Source organism: Grampus griseus (genome assembly GCF_964374135.1).
Source record: "Grampus griseus genome assembly, chromosome: 16".
NCBI lineage: Eukaryota > Metazoa > Chordata > Mammalia > Artiodactyla > Delphinidae > Grampus > Grampus griseus.
The window spans coordinates 61289356-61309522 of NC_139010.1; the positions used below are offsets into that span (position 1 = coordinate 61289356).

At 47.6% G+C, this 20167-nt stretch overlaps 1 protein-coding gene across 2 annotated transcripts in view; it reads left to right on the forward strand.

Annotated features, from left to right (window-relative positions):
• Positions 1 to 20167, forward strand: part of PDCD11 (programmed cell death 11) — a 41916-nt gene that overhangs the window by 19076 nt on the left and 2673 nt on the right. Inside the window, exons 16-32 of one of the 2 annotated variants that reach the window (XM_082674149.1) lie at positions 341 to 511; positions 1280 to 1499; positions 2301 to 2450; positions 2861 to 2976; positions 4437 to 4978; positions 5867 to 5929; positions 10563 to 10671; positions 12199 to 12288; positions 12480 to 12582; positions 13008 to 13185; positions 15771 to 15827; positions 16416 to 16538; positions 17101 to 17223; positions 17604 to 17910; positions 18109 to 18225; positions 18910 to 19059; positions 19278 to 19528. In XM_082674149.1, coding sequence (XP_082530275.1) covers positions 341 to 511; positions 1280 to 1499; positions 2301 to 2450; positions 2861 to 2976; positions 4437 to 4978; positions 5867 to 5929; positions 10563 to 10671; positions 12199 to 12288; positions 12480 to 12582; positions 13008 to 13185; positions 15771 to 15827; positions 16416 to 16538; positions 17101 to 17223; positions 17604 to 17910; positions 18109 to 18225; positions 18910 to 19059; positions 19278 to 19528 — 2870 coding nt within the window. The remainder of the gene's footprint in view (positions 1 to 340; positions 512 to 1279; positions 1500 to 2300; positions 2451 to 2860; positions 2977 to 4436; positions 4979 to 5866; positions 5930 to 10562; positions 10672 to 12198; positions 12289 to 12479; positions 12583 to 13007; positions 13186 to 15770; positions 15828 to 16415; positions 16539 to 17100; positions 17224 to 17603; positions 17911 to 18108; positions 18226 to 18909; positions 19060 to 19277; positions 19529 to 20167) is intronic. The other variant, XM_082674150.1, reaches the window with a different exon arrangement.

Sequence of the window (20167 nt, forward strand, 5' to 3'; positions counted from 1 at the left end):
ACCACAGGGATGAGCCTTCCCCTTAGGTCCCCTCCGGTAATCTGGAGGTGAGTTAATAAGGGCAGGAACGAAACAGTGATTCCCAGACTTCAGTGGGAATCAGAATCCCCTGAAGGGCGTGGTCCAACACAGCCTGCTCCCCGCGCCCCCCAAGTGTCTGATTCAGTAGGTCTGGGCTGGTGCTTAAGAATTTGCCTCTCTAGCTAGTTCCCGGTGATGCTGATGCTGCTGGTCTGCACACTTAGAGAATCACTGTGGTAGAGAGGGTGTAGAGTGGAGATGGGAGAGATGGACAGCTCATCTGCCCTTTCTGGAACATTCCTTGACGAAGTGCCACTAGCTCCTTTGCAGGAAGCCAGCTTTGGTGTCTGCAGTAGAGGGTGGCCAGGATCCCAAGAGCTTCTCAGAAATCCATCCTGGAATGCTGCTCGTTGGTTTTGTGAAGAACATCAAGGACTACGGTGTGTTCGTCCAGTTCCCGTCAGGCCTTAGTGGACTGGCTCCCAAAGCTGTAAGTTCACCTCCCTGCACAAGGGCCTTTGAGGGGAGACAACAGGGACATGGAACCTGAGGGTTGGTGGGAAAGAATCTATTCTCTTGAAAGATTTTCAGGGGCATGACACAGAGGCACCTGGCTGAGGGGGAGTGGAGCTGAGACTCAGTCTGCAGTCCTCTTGCCCAGCCTGTAAGTCTTGGCTCAGGGCTGTGTCCTGGAGGAAGGGGCACCTTTTCTACTTCATGCTACAGCATTGGGTAGGTCATTGGATAGCAGACTTTTCAGACTGGAAAAGATCCTAGCGATCCCGTAGTTGAACCCCCTTTCAGGCCTGCTGCATAAACTGACACCCAGAGCGGAGAGGAGTCTTACCAAAGCCCGTGTAAGACGGTAGTGAGCAAAGGGCTCATCGCTCATTCCTGCCACAGACAGTTCATAAGTGTTTCGTCCTTTCTGTAGGTGTGTTCCCCTGATGTTTTGCCTGGGCAGGTCTCATTTGCATCCCCTGCCAGAACAATTTTAACAATGGGAGGGGGGGGAGGGCCCCAGAAACATGCACAGTGAGGGGCAGAGAGTTGCTCTGGGGCCTTCTCGGCTGGGTTGGCAGCCAGGGCGCCTCCTGTGTTTTTACGAAAAGGGAGGTGAGCTGTGCTCAGAGGGCTGGGGGGACCTTCCTGGGGTCCATCTCCTGCCTCACACACTTCTTTCTGGGTGTTTCAAGTGGGTTGTCTTAATAGAGACTTCCTTTCCTTTCTTCATTTTGTGCCCGCTCTTCCCTTTTAGATCATGAGTGACAAGTTTGTGACCTCCACAAGTGACCACTTTGTCGAGGGGCAGACAGTGGTTGCTAAGGTGACCAACGTGGACGAGGAGAAGCAGCGGATGCTGCTGTCGCTGCGGCTGTCGGACTGCACTCGGGGGGACCTGGCCGCCACCAGCCTCCTCCTCCTGAGCCAGTGCCTGGAGGAGCGGCAGGGCGTCCGCAGCCTCATGAGCAACCGAGGTGGGGGCAGGAGGGAGGAGGATGAGGGCCAGGGGTGGGGCGTGTGCGTCTTCAGTCTGTTCCCATGAGTTGTTGGTCTTCCCCGACGTTAAAAAAATATGGGTAAACTTTTGTTGATGGGAGTGGGATCTCCATAAAGTGCACAGATCTTCTAGAGTGCAGCTCAGTAAACATTCATAAAGTGAACATCCCTGTGTAACTGTCATCCAGATTCGGATAAAAGGTCATTACTTGGTATCCCAGAAGTTCCCCTTGGGCTCCCTCCCAGTTCAGAATCAAAATTTCCCTGAGTTCTGTGACCTCAGGTTTGCGTTTGTTGTGAATCCATTCACTTCTTCACTTTTTGTTCCTTTATTCATCAGATGTGTAGTGGATGATAAAATGGAACAGGGACCTGCTAGAAGACTTTGGGGGGGGTTATTAGTCTGACTCTACTAAGCTTTGAACCATTGTGTAGATTTGTTGGAACCCTGATGGGATTTGGGAATAAGAACCTTGAGAGGGTAGATTCCAAACAGAAAGAATGAAAATTCCGAAATCAAAGCAAAGCATGTGTTTCTGGCATTCGTTGGCTATTCCATGAATTATGGCCATGTGGGGTGAGCAAGGGGCATAGGTCTCTGCCTGTACTGGGAATTTTCATGGATATCAGACATTTTTACCAAAAGCAATTTTGCCTTCGTAGTGGTTCCAACGCTCCATGTTGGAAATGTCCTCCATGTGTCAGCATATTTCCAAAGGAAAAGAATGGTGAGTGTCATTTCATCTTGTTAATCCCTATTTCCTTTGGGTCTCTGGAAGACTCTGTGTTGATCCAGACGCTGGCTGAGATGACCCCAGGGATGGTCCTTGACCTAGAGGTGCAGGAGGTGTTGGGAGACGGCTCTGTACTGTTCAGTGAGGGCCCAGTGCCCGGCCTGGTCCTAAGAGCCAGCAAGTATCATCGGGCAGGTGAGTGCATCTCTCTCGCCCATCATGGTTTGTAGGGGAAACCACTTGCCCGTTGCTTCCTCTTCTGGGTACAGAATTTCCAAATACATAGATGAGCTGATACAGCAGAAGTTTTTGGCATGCTTATCTTGTGTAAATGCAAATGAAGACAGCAGCATACTAAAGAAGGTTTAGGTATGAATCTCTTTATTGTTGTATTTGGGTAAATCTAGATTTTTATATACCAGGTTGCATAAATTGACACAACCTGAATGTGAATTATGGGAGCTAGACCCTTGGCTTCCCTAGCGCATGTAAACCTAGGACATAGGTCTACTTTTCCTTTTTGTGCAGGGCTGTTGGAGAGATGCTGTCTCCCTTCGCCCCTGCTCCAGGAGGGTGATCACATTGTGTTTGGTTCTGCACTGCAGGGCAGGAGGTGGAATCTGGGCAGAAAATGAAGGTTGTGGTCTTAAATGTTGATATGTTGAAGTTGGAAGTACATGTTTCCCTCTGCCACGATTTGGTGAATAGAAAAGCTAAAAAGGTAAGCTTGCTGACTGAGGACTTCCATTCCCATGGTTTCAAAGGTTTTACACACCCCTTCAACCCCACGTGGTTCGCAGATACCTGTAGACAGGGTGGCCATGTGCCTGGGTTTGTCTGGGTCACTCCCAGGTGTACCTGTCACCCTGGTGTGCTTGTTGTTTTTGTTTTCTTGGCTGAGCCACGCGGCTTGCAGGATCTTAGTTCCCCGACCAGGGATTGAACCCGGGCCCTGGCAGTGACAGCACCGAGTCCTAACCACTGGGCCGCCAGGGAATTCCCCTGGTGTGCTTGTTAGTTGCAGTGACTTTCACTGTGGTTTGGGCTGTAAATCACGTGGTCACCCTGATTAGGGCCAAGCAGGTGCTTGGATGAGTGAAGTGGGCCAGGTGTCTTAGGGGGTGGTGACAGTAGGACTCGACACCTGGACCGACAGACTGCGGAGTGCACGCACTGCTGCAGAGGAGCAGAGACTACTCGGTTCCATCTCACTGTTGCCACATGAGAACATCTGGGTCTAGTGTTGGGAAGTCTTTGAATTTTAAGAGAAGGCAGAATGTGGATTTTTTATTTGAAATAAATGTAGGAAATGTTGGAAACTATTTTTCTTTTTTAAACATCATGTGAACCAAACAAAACATGTCTGTGGGTAGTTTTGACCTCCAGGCTGCTCGTCTAACACCCTCTTCTGTCCACTTTTGTGTGGGCAAAGAATGGGTTCAAGGGAAATCTTAAAATGAGTGGTATCTTTCTCCGGATGACGTGTATATTTCGTCATCGTCTAAAGTACTTATTAATCCCCTAATCGCATAGGGTATGTTACAGAGAATTATATAGATGTAATCCTTAACCTCCAGTTGCTTATAATTTTAAGACTTTGAGAGACAAAGAGAAATAGAAAACAGTATTAACCCCTCACTAAGCTTTCTAGCAGGTCCCTCTCCCGTTTTGTCATCCAAGTGAAGCTAGTGCATGTAAGGGCATGAGCACAGGTTGGATGTTGGAGAAAGACAGGCTACATGCCTTGCACACAATAAGCTCTCAGTAATGACTGTCTCTGTTGAGTGAGTGAATAAACTGGGTGGAGAGCTAGCTGCAGGACAAGAGAGGGGGAACCACAGTGTCTTAAAGCTGGAGAACCATTAGAGGTCACTTGGCTGTGCGTCACAGAACTTGAAAGTTCTGCTTTCACTAGTTCCAGGACAGGATCTCAGAATCTGAATTCAAAACGGAGGCTAACTCCAGGTGATCCTGATGTGGCTCCTTGAGTGTGGTCACATCGCCTCAGTGTACAGGAGGGGAAAGCTGGGTCCAGGGAGTGGAGGCTAGTTTGTTACAGCTCAGATTAGCCTTGAGCCCCCTGGACTCAGAGGACTTTCCCAGACCTACCCTGCCCAGTGGGTGAGGAACAAGTCCTTGTGCTCTGTAAGAAGCAGGGATGGTGGGTTTTCTGTTTTCCAGCTGAAGAAAGGCAGTGAGCACCAGGCGATTGTGCAGTACTTGGAGGAACCCTTTGCCCTTGCCTCCTTGGTAGAGACTGGCCAGCTAGCAGCTTTCTCCCTGACCTCCCACCTCAACGACACCTTCCGCTTTGATTCAGAGAAGTTGCAGGTGGGACAGGGTGTCTCCCTAACCCTCCAGACCACAGAACCAGGAGTGACAGGTCTTCTTTTGGCCGTTGAGGGGCCAGCTGCTAAGAGGACCATGAGACAGACCCGGAAGGACTCTGAGACGGTCGACGAGGATGAAGAAGTAGATCCAGCTCTGGTTTTAGGGGCTGTAAGGAAGCACACCCTGTCCATTGGGGACATGGTCACAGGGACCGTCAAGTCCATTAAGCCCACCCATGTGGTTGTGACCCTGGAAGATGGCATCATTGGCTGCATCCATGCCTCCCACATTCTAGATGATGTTCCAGTGGGCACATCTCCTACTGCCAAGCTGAAAGTTGGGAAGAAGGTCACTGCCCGAGTGATTGGCGGGAGAGACATGAAGACATTCAAGTATGGAGGCTTTGGGGGAGGGACTGGCTTTGAGGGGAGATGGTGGTAATCGTGGGAGAAGGCATGGGAACTGAGGCAGTTTCCAAAAAGTTGTGCATACGTTAGATTTTCTTTTAGTTAACCAAAATGTTCACCAAATAATCCTTTTGTATGTCTTTATTTTTTAATGGTGTATAATGTAGTGGTTAAGAGCGTTGATTTAGAGTCAGATCTGGGGCGAATTCCAGATTTGCCACTTAAAATTATGCGACCAGGAGTTAAGTAGTTACTCAGCCCTCTGAGTTTTATTTTTCCTAAATCGTAAAGTGAGAGTAATGGTAGTGACTACCTTGCAGGGCCATTGCAAAGATTGGAAGAGAGAACACCTAGCACTGAGTGTGCCTGGTGTGTTGTCTGGCACATAGTTATTGCTCCGTATGTGTCAGCAGTTACTATAATCCATCCTCCACAGCATACCTTAATTATACTCGTTTACTTTCAATCTAGTTACAGTGTGTTATTGCAGCAGAAGTCCTTGCTATAAGAAAACCAAAAAGAGAATTCAAAGTCTAGCCAATGATTTGCATATTAATTTCAGTAACTGTGGGATCTTCAGTAAGTCATTTGTTCTCTCTAGACCTCAATTTCCTTATTTTTAGAATGAAAGAGTTGGAAAATTCTTTTCAGGATTTAATATGACAACCCTAAAAGATCAGATGAGCCAGTTCCTTAACATTTACTAAAACGATGAGAATGGAAGGCCTCAGGCCTGGTATTACTACTGGGTGGTGTGGCAGTGGAGTGGGCGGGTTTTTAAGCTCGGTGTGGTGGGCAGTTAGAAATTCTGGTCTCCCGATTATGGTGTTACAGAGAATAAGAGAAATGATTTGACATTATTTGTTTCTCCAGGTTTCTCCCAATAAGTCATCCCAGATTTATTCGAACCATCCCGGAGCTGAGTGTTCGGCCAAGGTAAGGGGGACTCCGGTGGTCTCGTGGAAGGAGCGCTGGGCTTGGAGTCAGGAGCCTGAGTTCTAGGCTTGATTCAGCCAGGGTTGTGACTTATTTTGCCTCTCTCTCTCCAGGTTGTCTTTTTTTCTCCAGGAGGGATATTTGTCTAGTTCTCATACAGCTGGTTAGAGGGATTATATGAGAATTAACGTGAAAGCTGTATTCAGGGTTTAAGTATCAATTTAAAGGCTGATTGCAGTTCTGTTTGTTGGCATGTAACAAAAAGAAACATTTTTGCTCTCAACCTAATTTTCTAGAACTCAGTAATTCCCTAAATAAACACCAGGTAGCCAAGAATGCCTGTTCTTTGATAATAGACCACGGCTTGGTGACTGAGACTTGAGGTCACGTTCTGGTGGATTCTGCAGAGGGATGTTCCACGAGGGATTCTAGGTGGACCGGTAGAACTAGTAGTTTCGTGAAGTGGTGGATCCAGTTTGTCTGGGATCATTCTTTCAGAGGATCTCAAGCATGTTGATCTATGGGCCTGTCTGCTTCTGCTTCCCCCATTAAAAAAACCCAGCCTGTAGGAACTGATAGGCCATCAGTGACTGAAGCTAGATACACGTGACTGTGCCAGAACCTCTGCAGGGTCAGGCCCAGATCCATCCAGGTTGTAAGTCTTATGTGCCTAGGATGTCATGGAAAGACCTCTTAAGCAGCTTTCCGAGCATAAGGTTTGGTCAGCATCCTGAAGGGATCAGAGTAGAAGTGGAATAGTTCTGAGAAGGCTTGTGTCTGAGGTAGGGGAGTATTCCTGGAACCTTGAAGTACCAAATGCTAACAACGCTTACTTTGAAGGATGTGAAAGTAAGCCCTTTAGTTCCAGAATGATGAGATTTGGTGGATGCGCACGTTCCTGTTTGCCTAATCTGTGGTTTCCTTAGTTTTGTAGATTTGATTGTGTCCCTTTGTCTTGAAAACAGAGACCTCCTCATATTCGTTGTTTTAGTCTGTGGTGTCTTCACCTCTGAGGCTGGACGTCTTGTTCAATTAAGGGTTAAGGTCAAGTAGTTTATCCAGGCTAAGGGTAGGTATGTTAAATTAATGAATACTGCAAGGGGTGAGTCAGTGAGCATTGTGGGAAGACTTACTAACATCCTGAATGGTTCTTGACCCTCAGAGTCTGGATCCTCTCATGAACTATCACTGCTGTGCTGGTCCACCCTCCTGTCTATGGAGACTAGTGTGAGCCATAGCGGTGGTCCTTGGTAGTGGCAGTGCGGGCCAAGCCAGGAAATGTGTTCATTCCATAGAGGAGATGGAGGATGGAGAGTTATAACGACAGATAGACAGATGGACAGGTAAAAAACTCTAGCACATCTTCCCCCTCCTCCACGCACCTATGTTGTATTGTTAATTATTTTATGTTAATTGAGGCCCCTGAGAAACTTAGTATAAACGTAATGCTATTGTTGCTATATTTCTCAAATGCTTTGTTTTAAAATACATGTTTTGAAGTCAGGAGGAAAAACATTTATTTAATTGACAGTGTTGACTTACGAAATACCATCATATTTTTATTCCCACTTGTATATGGAGCTCTTGTGCCCAAAGAGAATGTCGTGTGTCTTCGAGTTGAGTTCAGGGTTGGTGAGGGACACTCAAGCTAGATAAAACGGTGCCTGCTCATTTACCCATTTGGAGGGGGGGAAGTTAAGAGAGCAGAGCAGTTCAGAAGTCATTACATGTATCTCTGGAATTCCTGCTAGTCACTGAGTTTTCTCTTGCCATTAATGTAGTTATGCCCACCTTTTTTTTTTTTTTTAAGAGAGTCAGTTTAAAATCATTTTGGGAAAAGAAAAAAGATAACACATACTTGTTATGTGTGTTTGTGTTTTATTTTTAATTTTTTTTTTTTAACTTAAACAGACATCTGTTTTCTCACAATTCTGGAGGCTTTCAGTCTGAGATGAAGGTATCAGCAGGGTTTGTTCTTCTGAGGCCTGTCTCCTTAGCTTGCAGGTGGCTATCTTCTCCAGTGTCTTCATATGGTCTTCTCTTTGTATTTATCTATGTCCTAATCTCCTCTTTTTTCACATTTTTTTATTGTGGTAAAAACATAACATAAATTTGCCCTCAACACTTTTTAGGTATACATTATGGTATTGTTAACTGTATGCATATTTTTATATAACAGATCTCTAAACTTTTTCATCTTTCATGACTGAAACTCTATAGCCATTCATTTCCCCCTGACTCCCCAGCCTCTCGCAACCATCATTCTACTTTCTGTTTCTTAGAGTTTGATTACTTCACATACCTCATATAAGTGGAGTCCTGCACAGTCCTTCTGTGACAGGCTTATTTCACTCAGCACAACATCCTCAAGGTTCATCCGTGTGGTAACATACAGCAAGATTTCCTTCTTTTTTAAGCTGAGTAATATTCCATTGTGTGCATATATGTTGTCTTTATCCATTCATCTATCAATGGACATTTAGGTTGTTTCCACACCTTGGCTATTTTGAATAGTGCTGCAATGAACATGGATATACAGATATCTCTTTGAGATCTTGTTTTTAATTCTTTTAGATACATACCCAGAAGTAGGAGTGCTGTATCATATGGTAGTTTTTTGAGGAACTTCCATACTATTCTCCGTAGTGGCTGCACCATTTTACAGTCCTACCAACAGTGTGCAGGGAAGGATTCCCTTTTCCCACATTCTTGCCAATGCTTGTTATTTTCTGTTTGATAATGGCCATCCTCACAGATGTGAGGTTAATATCTCACTGTGGTTTTGATTTATATTTCCCTGACTATTAGTGATGTTGAGCACCTTTTCCTATGCTACTTGGATGTTTGTATTATCTTCTTTGGAGAAATGTCTGTTGCAGTTCTGTTTTTCAGTCAGGTTATTTGTTTTTTTATTACTGAGTGGTAGCTTAATTTCTTACAAGGACACCAGTCGTGTTGGATTAAGGCCCACCCTAACCACCTCATTTTAACTTAATTGCCTCTTTAAATTCCCTGTCTCCAAACACAGTCACATTCTGAGGTATTGGAAGTTGGTGCTTCAACATAAGAATTTGGGGGGCTGGGCGAGACAATTCAGCTCATAACAGAGGCATTCCTGTATCAGCTATTGAGTGAATAAATTTTTTTATCCTAACTATACATATATATATGTATAAAGGCATTATAGATAATGAATGTAAATTATCTGTTAGTTATCTGTTAGAGTGCCAGGCACATGGATGTTCTGTGTGTGTTTTAAGAAATAACATTTTACAGATGTTCCCTTCCCAGGCTTCTCCCTTCACCCCCAGAGGATGAATTCTCCATTATTTGACATATATCCATCTCTTGCTTTTATACTTTCATTTTATATATATATATATATATATATATATACAAAAAATTATTTTGTATGGTTTTCAAATTTTACATAAATAGTATGCTGTGCTTAATATTCTGCAGCTTGTTTTCTTCACTCAAAATTTTGTTTTTGCCATTTCTCCATTTTGGGGCCTAGAGTTAAAACAGTAACCCATCCTGTGCCTGTGCCAAACTATATATTTTCAAGCTGATGGAAGACGTTTATGGTTGTTTCCACAATGCCACAGTGAACATCCTTGAACTCGTTCCATTGTGCGCATGTGCAGGGATTTCTCTAGGGTGGAATTGCTGGGTGTGTTTCAGCTTTACTAGTGTATGAGTTTCCTGTGTTCCTATATTCACCAGTACTTGCTATTACACGTTACAGTTTTACCAGTATTGTACCATTTTACTGGTGAGTTCTGTTTTGTTTTAGAAATTTGAATTGGTAAGCTGGGCTGGTTGGAATGGTGGGAATTCTGTGCTTCCTTTGAAGTGATTTGTGGACTGATAACTTTCAGACCGCATCTCCTTGTTGCTTTTCTGAGAAGAAAAAGAGAATCAAGAAAGTGATAATGCCGAGGTAGCATAGGGCACAGAGCACTGGATTTTTGAATCAGGAACTCTGACTTCAACTCCTGGGTCTGTAGCATAAAATGAATTTAATAATATCTGTCCTGGGCTTCCCTGGTGGCGCAGTGGTTGAGAGTCTGCCTGCCGAGGCAGGGGACACGGGTTCGTGCCCCGGTCTGGGAAGCACATGCCGCGGAGCGGCTGGGCCCGTGAGCCATGGCCGCTGAGCCTGCGCGTCTGGAGCCTGTGCTCCGCAACGGGAGAGGCCACAGCAGTGAGAGGCCTGCGTACCGCAAAAAAAAAAAAAAAAAAAAAAAAAAAAGTATCTGTCCTACTTGATTCACACATGAGAGTGTTGTCACATTCAGTGAGAGATTATTTGTGAAAGCAGTTCTGCAAACTGTAAAGCAGTAGCTAAAGCATTGAAAGAAGTCAAATAGTTTTGTTTCCTATACTTACAAAGATTATTGTTGGCTCCCTGCTTTAGGTGAGTGAATTGGAAGGGATTAATTTTCACGCAGGTATTGTGAACATTCATTCCCCTTTAAGGAGAGAAATGGCCGGGGAGTGGTGCATGGTGGGTGTGTATGAGTTAGCGGAGTCCTGTAAAATCAATCCATGGCCACTCGAGGGAGATGGTTTCAAGCTAGAAGCTTATCCAGAGGTTGGTTTACTCTTTGCATTGCCTTTCTGCAACCAGTGAGCTGGAGAAGGATGGCCACACCGCTCTCAACACTCATTCTGTTAGCCGCTTGGAGAAGATTAAACAGTACCAGGCTGGTCAGACTGTGACTTGCTTCTTGAAGAAGGTGAGTAGTGCACGCCCTGCAATGCGATGCTGTCCCTCTTACAGAAGAAAACGGGGAGAAACTGACAATGACCATTTGCACTAGACTTTGCTTCTGTGTTTGCTGCCATGCTGGTTTGTAGAAGACAGTAGAAGGCCTCTGCTCCTAGAAAACTTCTGGTCTAATCAAGGAGCTAAATTTATGGCTTACAAAACAGCTAGCAAGCAACCCACAGTTCTACATATTTATAGATTAATTGTACAAAATGGAAAGAAAAATATATCATAGAGCAAGATTTTAAATCCAGTTCTTTATTTTATTTTAAATAATGTAAAATTCAAATTTCAGTGTCCACAAATAAAGTTATATCAGAAGACACACACACAAATATTTTAAATAAAAATAAAAATGTTTTATTTAAAATAAAATAAAATGTTGGATTTTAGATTCTTGCCTTTTATAAAGTTCGAGAACAGTGCAAAACAGTATATAATTGGGTGCCAGGTTATGTGTTCTAACCCCAAGAGGAACAGGAGTTGAGTAAAGGGAAGGGATCAGTGAGAACTATACCAGTTGGAATACATCAGAGAGAAGGTTGGTCTGGGCTTGACCCTGAGGGATAATTCCTCTTCATTGCTGCCAGATTCTTCCTCCATGAGCATGTATCTGAGTATGTCTGTGGTGCTTGATCCTTTTAGTTACCTATTGTCTGTAGACATTCATAAACCCAAGATGCCTTAGAGTGGTGTTTAAGCTCTTCATAATCAGACTTTATGAATCTGGTATACCAGTCATGCTGAAAACCTCCTCTATTTTTTTCCCTTCTTGTCTTTATTTCTACACTGGGAGTACTGTCTATTCTTATTGCCTACAACCCTTCAAGGTGCAGCACAGATAACCCTCCCTTCTTACTAGTTCTCCTACAGGGTCCCGTAACATACTATGCTCTTACCTCTTACTTGTTGCTTGCTCCTGCATACTCATTTGACTTACTCTTTGCAGACTGTAATCTCTTTGAAGGCAGGGCCTGGCTTTTACTTATCACTCTCATGCCGTATACATAGTGGCTGCTTGATAAATGTTTTGTTGAGTTGACCTGAAAATTGGGGTGTGTATTTAGGGCAGAGCACTATGTCAATAGCAAAATCTAAATTGATTTAGAAATAAGATGTTAGTCCCTGAAGATGGTTAACGTTCACTGGGCACAACTGAGTTTGGGGGAGGCGACAGAGGTCAGTGGGATTGGTCCTACTGCTTGAGGATATCTCTGAGGCCTTTTTTGCCTCCTAATCAGCTGAGGCACCAGGAGAGATGCATGTTCTGCTGGGCTGGCAAAGGCTCTGAGCTAGACTCTGAGTGAAGCCTGCGAGAAGTGGAGGTTGGACAGGGGCATTGGGACATAGGGGTGCGTTCCTGTTCCTTGGGAAAATGGAGGCTTTGGGCTCTTTGAGCCCTGTGATTTTGGGAGAGTCTGTTTTGGTGAAGGGAAGAGAAGAGACGCTTGTATCTGCCCATTCCATTTCTCCTCCTGTTTTTTTTTTCCCCCAGTACAACGTGGTTAAGAAATGGCTTGAGGTGGACATCGCTCCAGACATCCGGGGGAGAATTCCCTTACTGCTCACTTCTCTTAGCTTCAAGGTCAGTGTGCCTGAGATCCCTGGAGAGGAAACCCCAGCTCCCTGAGTTCAACTTAGTGTCTGGTGTGTGCTCACATTGGGTACAGGGAACTGTACTGTGGGAGATACTTACCGTGCAGACTTAAATGCTGTGGTTTTGGATAAATGACAGGCCTTTCCTCAAACATCAGAAGAATTTTCTTGCCCTTCCAGGTTCTGAAACATCCAGATAAGAAGTTCCGGATTGGCCAGGCCCTGAAGGCCACCGTGGTTGGCCCAGATTCCTCCAAGGCCTTCTTGTGTCTTTCACTCATAGGTGTGGTGATGAAATGGGACCTGGTCAGGGAAGGGAGGGGGTGGAAGGGGTCGGGAAGAGGTCTTCAGTCATTGCCCAGGTTGAAGGATGCCGTGGGTTTCAGAGTCCTTAGAAAGCCTAGTGTGGTGGCTATGTCCTTGGAATAGTTTTTCTCTCGGGGCTTTGCTCTGTGGCCTGTGTCTGAGTCACCTTTACCTACACAGTTGTTTTTCCTTGGTCTCTCAGAAAGGCTTGTCCACCACATGGCCCTGGCATTCTTGACCACATGGCATGGTGATCTGGGTCTGTGTGATCATTCAGGTCCACTCAGCCTAGACAGCCCGAGTCTGGACGCCTCCACCTCCCCTGGACTCTGGTTGGCCAGTGTCTCGGCTTCTTTCTTGGCTCATTTCCTCTTCCCTGAATCTGGTTCATTCTCCTGCCAGGTCCTCACAAGCTCGAGAAAGGGGAAGTGGCCATGGGCCGCGTGGTGAAGGTGCTTCCCAAGGAGGGACTGACCGTCTCGTTCCCCTTCGGGAAGATCGGAAGAGTCAGTATATTTCACGTGAGTGACTCCTACTCAGAGATGCCCCTGGAAAACTTTACCCCACAGAAGATTGTCAGGTAGGCTGAGTTCTCTTCCTCTTTTCAGCTCTCTGTGGGATTGGTGGGGTTTTTTTGTTTTTGTTTTCCTTTTAATTATAGATGTGTGATTTTGTACCAGAAAAAAATAGTATATAAAATGGAAAATGAAAATTGCTGTTGCTCCTCTCTTTCTCCACCACTTTTTGCCATTAGATACTTTGATCTCTATCTTTCAAGACTCTAACATGTATAGGTATAATGTGCCCGTACGTAATAGTAGAATTTCATTTTATGTGCTATTCTGCAACTTGCTTTTTTCTCACGACAGTTTAGCATACACTTTTTCTTTCCTGTGCTAGTATATTGAAATCAGCCTTGTTCTTTTACCTTATTTTTAACATTTTTTTTTTAGTATTGCATGATGTGTTTTTTAAAAAATCACAGTTTATTTAAACAATTCTGTTGATGGACAATAATGTTGAAGTGGATATCTTTGCACATATGTTTGGATACTAGTGAAAGTATAACTGTGAAATAAATTCCTAGGAGTAAAATTGATGGGTCAAACAATGTTATGCATTTTGCCAAAGTGTCTTCCAAAAGGACTTTGCTAATTTTTATCTCAATTAACAATAAATATGACTGTTCATTCCTCACACCCCTGTCAGCACTGGATATTCTTTTTTTTTTTTTTTTTTTTTTGCGGTACGCGAGCCTCTCACTGTTGTGGCCTCTCCCGTTGCGGAGCACAGGCTCTGGACGCGCAGGTTCAGCGGCATGCCCCACGGGCCCAGCCGCTCCGCAACATGTGGGATCTTCCCGGACCGGGGCACGAACCCGTGTCCCCTGCATCGGCAGGCGGACTCTCAACCACTGCGCCACCAGGGAAGCCCGGATATTCTTAATTTTTAATCTTTGCCATTGAATAGGCTGAAATTGGTCTCGCATTTTAATTTGAATTTCTCTTACTGGTCATTTTTTATGTTTATTGGCTGTTTACATTTGTTCTGTGCTTTGCTTGGCCAAGTTGCTTCCTCATTTTACTATTGAACCATTCATCTTTTTAATTAAAGCAAAATTGATCTGTGTGTGTTCTCTGCAAGAGGACAGCAGTGACCTTTCGCAGTTGGGGGGTGCTTTATGAACTATTTTGGGTGCACAAAAATGAACCTACCTCAGAGTTTTCAAACCATTTTATAGCCTGAATAAACTAGCATGGAGAGGCATATTTCAGCCTTGTACGATACAGACTTGTCTGACAACCACAGTTATCCAACAGTGGAGCAGACACCTTCAGGAGGCAGAGACTGGAAAGTAGTAATTGTCCTCCCGTCTCGAGTGTCCCAGGCACCAGCACCTGCGTAAATTCTCAACCACTTGTCAGGGCTAAAGAGCACAAAATGCCCAGGGCCTAGGAGGAGAAAAAGAATGAGTCAGAGGGAAGTCCAAGATCATCTCTGCTTCGCTTATTTAGGCTTACAAAATACAGGTGTGATTTTTTTCTTTTTAGCAAAATATTTTTTAAAAATAACATTATTGGGCTTCCCTGGTGGTGCAGTGGTTGAGAATCTGCCTGCTAATGCAGGGGACACGGGTTCGAGCCCTGGTCTGGGAGGATCCCGCATGCCGCGGAGCAGCTAGGCCCGTGAGCCACAACTACTGAGTCTGCGGGTCTGGAGCCTGTGCTCCGCAACAAGAAAGGCCGCGATAGTGAGAGGCCTGCGCACTACCATGAAGAGTGGCCCCCGCTTGCCACAACTAGAGAAAGCCCTCGCACAGAAACGAAGACCCAACACAGCATAAATAAATAAATTAATTAATAAACTCCTACCGCCAACATCTTAAAAAATAAATAAATAAATAACATTATTGTAGTTAAATGTGTGAGTAGCATTCAGTTGTAATTCCTTCATCTATCAATGTGAATAATAGGTTAAATGCCTAAAGACAGATGATCCCTTCAGGTCCTTTCCTGCTTTAAGGGCTGTGATTCCCTGGTAGAAAAGGCACGCACCTGTCATGGGAGAATTTGGACTACATTGTTGCTGAGATCCTTTCTACTGATAAGATTCTCTACCTTGCGTGGTGGTATAAATGACACCACCATTGCATGGTGGGTTTGGAAACCCCCCCCGAAGAGTAAACCCTGTTTCCCTCCCAGAAGCCTCCCCTGCTCAGGCCTCCCTCATGGGCTCCTCTGACCCACTGCTCTGAGTCGGCAGTGGCACCAGGCCGTCCCCCTGTCATGGTTTCCTGTGCCGAGTCTTTCTCTCCACGAGACCAGATCCTCCCAGCCCCCGATGCAGGGCTGGTCTCACCTCCTAAGTACTCACCGCGTGGCTCTGTGCGCCTTCCGTAGGGCTTGCATGTATCCTCTTGTTTCCTCCTCCCAGCACCGTTCTTGGGTGAGGAGAGAAAGTAGCGGTATTTTTACTTGACGAACTAGTAAACTGAGGCCTGGAGAGGGGACTTGTCCCGAGTCCCTCAGCAGGTTGTGAGCAGTATGAACAGAGCCGTTGCTCTCGCCTGTTGCTCAGCCTTGTGGAGAGGAAGCTGAGGCCCTCTCCAGCCTCCTGAGGTGCTGGCTGGCGCCAGCGTTTCCTTCTCTTTTGCTCTCACTCCAGGTGTTATGTGCTGTCCGCTACAGGCCCTGTATTGACTTTGTCACTGCGATCGTCCAGGTGAGTGTCTGTGTTGTTGGGGGAAGAATTGGGGGAGAACTCCCTCCCAGCCCCAGAGGACTGAGGAGAGGCTGTGTGGACCTGACACAGAGCTTTGGGCCTCCCAGCTTGCTTCCCTGCTCACCCCCTTTATGCCCGGCCCCGATTTTTACCCAGAAAAGCTGAGGACATTCAGTTGTAGAAGAACCTGTCTGCTCAGGCTGTTGTTTCCCAAAGAAAGGTTCAAACATCCATAGTGGTGTTCAGAGTTGCCAGATGGCGGTCCTAGCGAGGGGAGGTGATGGAGCCCCCAGGGCTCCATAGTAGGGACAAGTGTGCCGTGAAGTGGATTGGCCTGAAGTCATGGTTCGAAATGAATGTATGAGGTTTAACCGCCCTCTGGCTTGCTCAGCTTCTCCCTGTTACTATTAAAGCCGTCCCCAGCTGACAGGAGTTCAGGAGAGGGTAGGGCTGGGCTCTGATGGTGATATCCTACTGACAGGTCCAGAGTCGTGTTCTTACAAAGTGTGATTATCACAGGAGATTTGGGGGTGAGGGTCGGGAAATGGGGTCAGAGGTACATGTGTAGTAAGCCTTTTATTCCTTTAGGACGAACCCGGAGACGAAAAGCAAAATAACAGATCCTGAGATTAACTCCATCCAGGATATTGAGGAAGGGCAGCTCCTGAGGGGCTATGTGAAGTCCGTCCAGCCGTCCGGTGTGCTCTTAGGGTGAGTGAGGCGGAGCCCGGGGACGTGGACCAGCCCCGAGTGTTCTCCCGGGGCCTGTCTTGATTGGCCCGCTGCTGCCCCCGGTCACCATCTCTGGAGGGATCATGAAGGAAGGAGAGTCTGTGTTCCCACCAGTGTTTTAAACTCCAAGTCTTTTTATACTTTCAAAAAAGTTTTGAATTACTCTTGTTTGGTGTTTTTGACAAAGAATATGGCATATCCATGGTCATGATTTGTAAATGTTCCGTGAACCCCCAGATGTTACAGCCTTCCCTGCTGTAATTCTGTTTCCTCATTTTCTTCTGGTCTTTCTAGCAGCTTGTGAGTGCATTGTGATGCTCTGATATACGGTAAAGAGTATCTTTCAATTATGTCTTCATTACGCTTGACGATTTTTCCAGTTTACAAAGCCCTCTTTATTTTGTTGAGTGCCAGGAACCTTATGTCTGTCCTAAATCCTCGTCACAACTTGAGTCTCTGGGAGAGAGGAGGCATTAGGCTTGGCTGGGGACTCTGTTGCTGTGTTTCTGACCACAGGACCCTTGTCTCTCTCTCCTGTCAGCCTTGGCCCCTCAGTTACAGGTTTGGCCCAATACCCACATGTCTCCCAGTACAGCCTGTCCAAGGATGCTCCTTATGACAGGTATCTCCCCGAAGGCAAGCTGCTCACAGCCAAGGTCCTAAGGTAGGTGTTCTTCTCTCTTTCTCACCTCTTTCTCTGGGAACGCTGGGTGGAGATGGAGAGGTGAACTGTAAACATAATGGCTTAGGCAGTGGTAGGTAACGATGAATGAGCTCCCTTTGTGTGGAGCCTTCTACCTCAGCTCCTAAAGGCAATTGTGGAGACTTTGCTCTGCACAGGCACCCGTCTTTGGGGATGGAGGAAGGGCTAACACAGCTGCCCTCTGTATTTTTCTACCAAGCAATTGTGCAAATCATTCCTGAGATTACTGCACGGATTCCAAGGCAGGTGGGGGCAGGCCCAGAAACTGTGGGCTCCTCGCTATGACCATTGTGCTCCTTATGCTGTCCCCATGGTCCGCTCGCCTGGTCTCTCTGTCATAGCCTGAACCGCCGGGAGAACCTGGTAGAGCTGTCAATCCCCGCCGACGACACTGGAAAGCCAGACGTGTTTTCTGCCTCCCTGGGACTGCCACTTCCGAAGCAAGAGGGGAGGGAAACAGAGGCAGAGGAGAGAGACCGCAAAGGAGAAGAAGAGAAGAAGGAGAGGAAGAATCAGAAACAGAAAGCGAAGAGGATTGGGAAGGGGCAGGAGGGGGCACAGCTGCCCAGCAAGGAGAAGAAGGAGCCCCGGAAGCCCCAGGCGAAGAAGCTGGGCAAGCGGCCGCGCCCGGAGTCTGGCAGTGAGCAGGTAGGGCCCTCGGGGAGGATGGCCTCCTTCACAGGAAAAGGAGAGCCTTCCAGAATCCGCCCGGCAGCTGCTTTGCCTCAGCCTCACGGACAGAGAGAGGCTGAGTTTGGCTGGGGAGAGGGTACCGCCCGGGGCCGCGAAGGGCGCTCAGGGCGAGAAGAAGCCAGGCTCAGCGTCGTCCCCGCCTGTCAATGGCAGGAAAGCGGGAACAAGAGGCAGAGGAGAACTGCCCCGTCCGAGGAGGACGACAGCGGTGTGGAAGTGTACTACCGGGAGGGAGAAGAGGAGGTGGAGGAGATGGGTGTGCGGCCCCAGGTGAGTGGCGCTGGATGTGGGGGAAGGGCCGCCGCAGGAGGGAGTCCCTGCTCCCCTGCCTGAGGGCTGGGCCGTCCTCAGCACCACCCTCCTGTCTTCATTTTCTGTAAAGTGTGAGGAGGTGGGGCGCCTGGTTTCCTCAGCTGGTCATCAGCTCCTGAGAACAGGGCTGCTGCTTCACCTGCGGAGTGGGCTGTGAAAGTCATTCTAGTCGATGTTTATTAGCTGGGGCGGAATTGAATTAGTGGGGGTGGGGGGATGGGCAAAGGAAAGGCGGCTTGTCCGTCTGAGCCTGTGTCCTGCTCTGAGAAATGAGGACAGCGCTACTGGGACTGAGGGCAGGTGTGGAAGGGCTTCCCAGACTTCAGGTGCCGCATCCCTGCCACCCTCGGAACATCTGTCATACCTCTGTCCTAGCTCTACTGCTGTTGTATGCCTGCACGTTTATATGTGTTTGCCTATGTAGCTTTTTAAAAATATTACTTAAATCTACTTATTTACAAAGGAAGCTTTCATGTCACTCCTAAAAGTGTCCCCAGTGCACCGGGGCCTAGCCTGGCCGTGGGAGGAGAGAAAAGGTCTCTGGGCACCATGGGAGTCCCTGCTCCTCCGGGTGGAAAGGGGCTGCAGAACAGGGGCAGCCTGGGCTCAGTGCTTTTTTCACATGCGCCTGTGATCCTCCAGGAGAAGCAGACCAGGCCGGCAGAAGCACCCCGGCTGCAGCTGTCTTCCGGCTTCGCTTGGGATGTGGAGCTGGACAGTCTGACCCCGGCCTTGCCACCTCGCGAAGAGAGCTCTGACAGCGAGGAGGACGAGAAGCCAGAGCAGGCCACGGTGCTGTATTTTCCAGGGCTTCGTCCTTTCTGCAGGGACCCTTGGCGCCCGTCTTCCGTGTTCTGTCCTACCCTGGGTGTCTCTTCCGAGGGGTGGGGCCGTCTCAGGCTGGGGGTATTTGCGGAGCTCGGGGGCTGCCCTGCCAGCTCCTGACTTCCACCACAGACTTCCCCGGGGCTGAGGAGCAGATTGCTCACTTGGTGTTCTGCCTTCCACAGCAGAAGAAGAAAAGCAGGAAGGAAAGGGAGCTGGAGAAGCAGAAGGCAGAGAAAGAGCTGTCCCGCATCGAGGAGGCGCTGATGGATCCCCGGCGGCAGCCGGAGTCGGCAGATGACTTCGACCGGCTCGTGCTGAGCTCCCCCAGCAGCTCCATCCTGTGGCTGCAGTACATGGCCTTCCACCTGCAGGCCACGGAGATCGAGAAGGCCCGGGCCGTGGCCGAGAGGGCGCTCAAGACCATCTCCTTCAGGTCTCGGCTGTGCCCTCCTGCCTTGGGGCCCTGTCTTTCTCCAGGGGGCGCTGCGTCTCCTCGGCAGGCTGGCGGCAGTTTGGGTGGCTGCCACCGGGCGCCCGTGGGTTCACGGGCTTTCTCTCAGAGATGTGCCGTCTGTGAAATAGATCTGCTCATTTATATTTTATAGTCCTCTTCACCGAGATAGCTAAGGGTAACATTTACACGAGGCATGGGCCCTCAGTTAGGTGCCCCACTCGGAGCAGAAGTACAAGAGGGAAAACGCTCTCCACATACCTGGGCGAAAACGATGTCGGTGACCATGTTCCAGGCAGAGGGTAGAGCGGGTTTCCCAAAGGCTAGTGAAGAGGGATGGCGCTCCTTTGCATCATTCTCTTAGTTTGGGGGGAGATTCAGACCACAGATTCCTTCCAGTCCAGACCTCAGGCCGGTTTGAGATTTGGTAGGTTTCCCTCCCAGGAGTGGAGGCAGAAACCAGGGGAGCCCCAGACCCCACAGCCATGGGGTCGGAGTTCCTACGTCTGTGTGAGCTGCAGTGGGGGCAGGGCCTCTCGGGGCCTGCACTTGGGGGTGGGAACTGAGGACGTGGGTGGAGCCTGGGGAGGAGGATGTAGTTCCGGTCCCCCGATGGCAGTG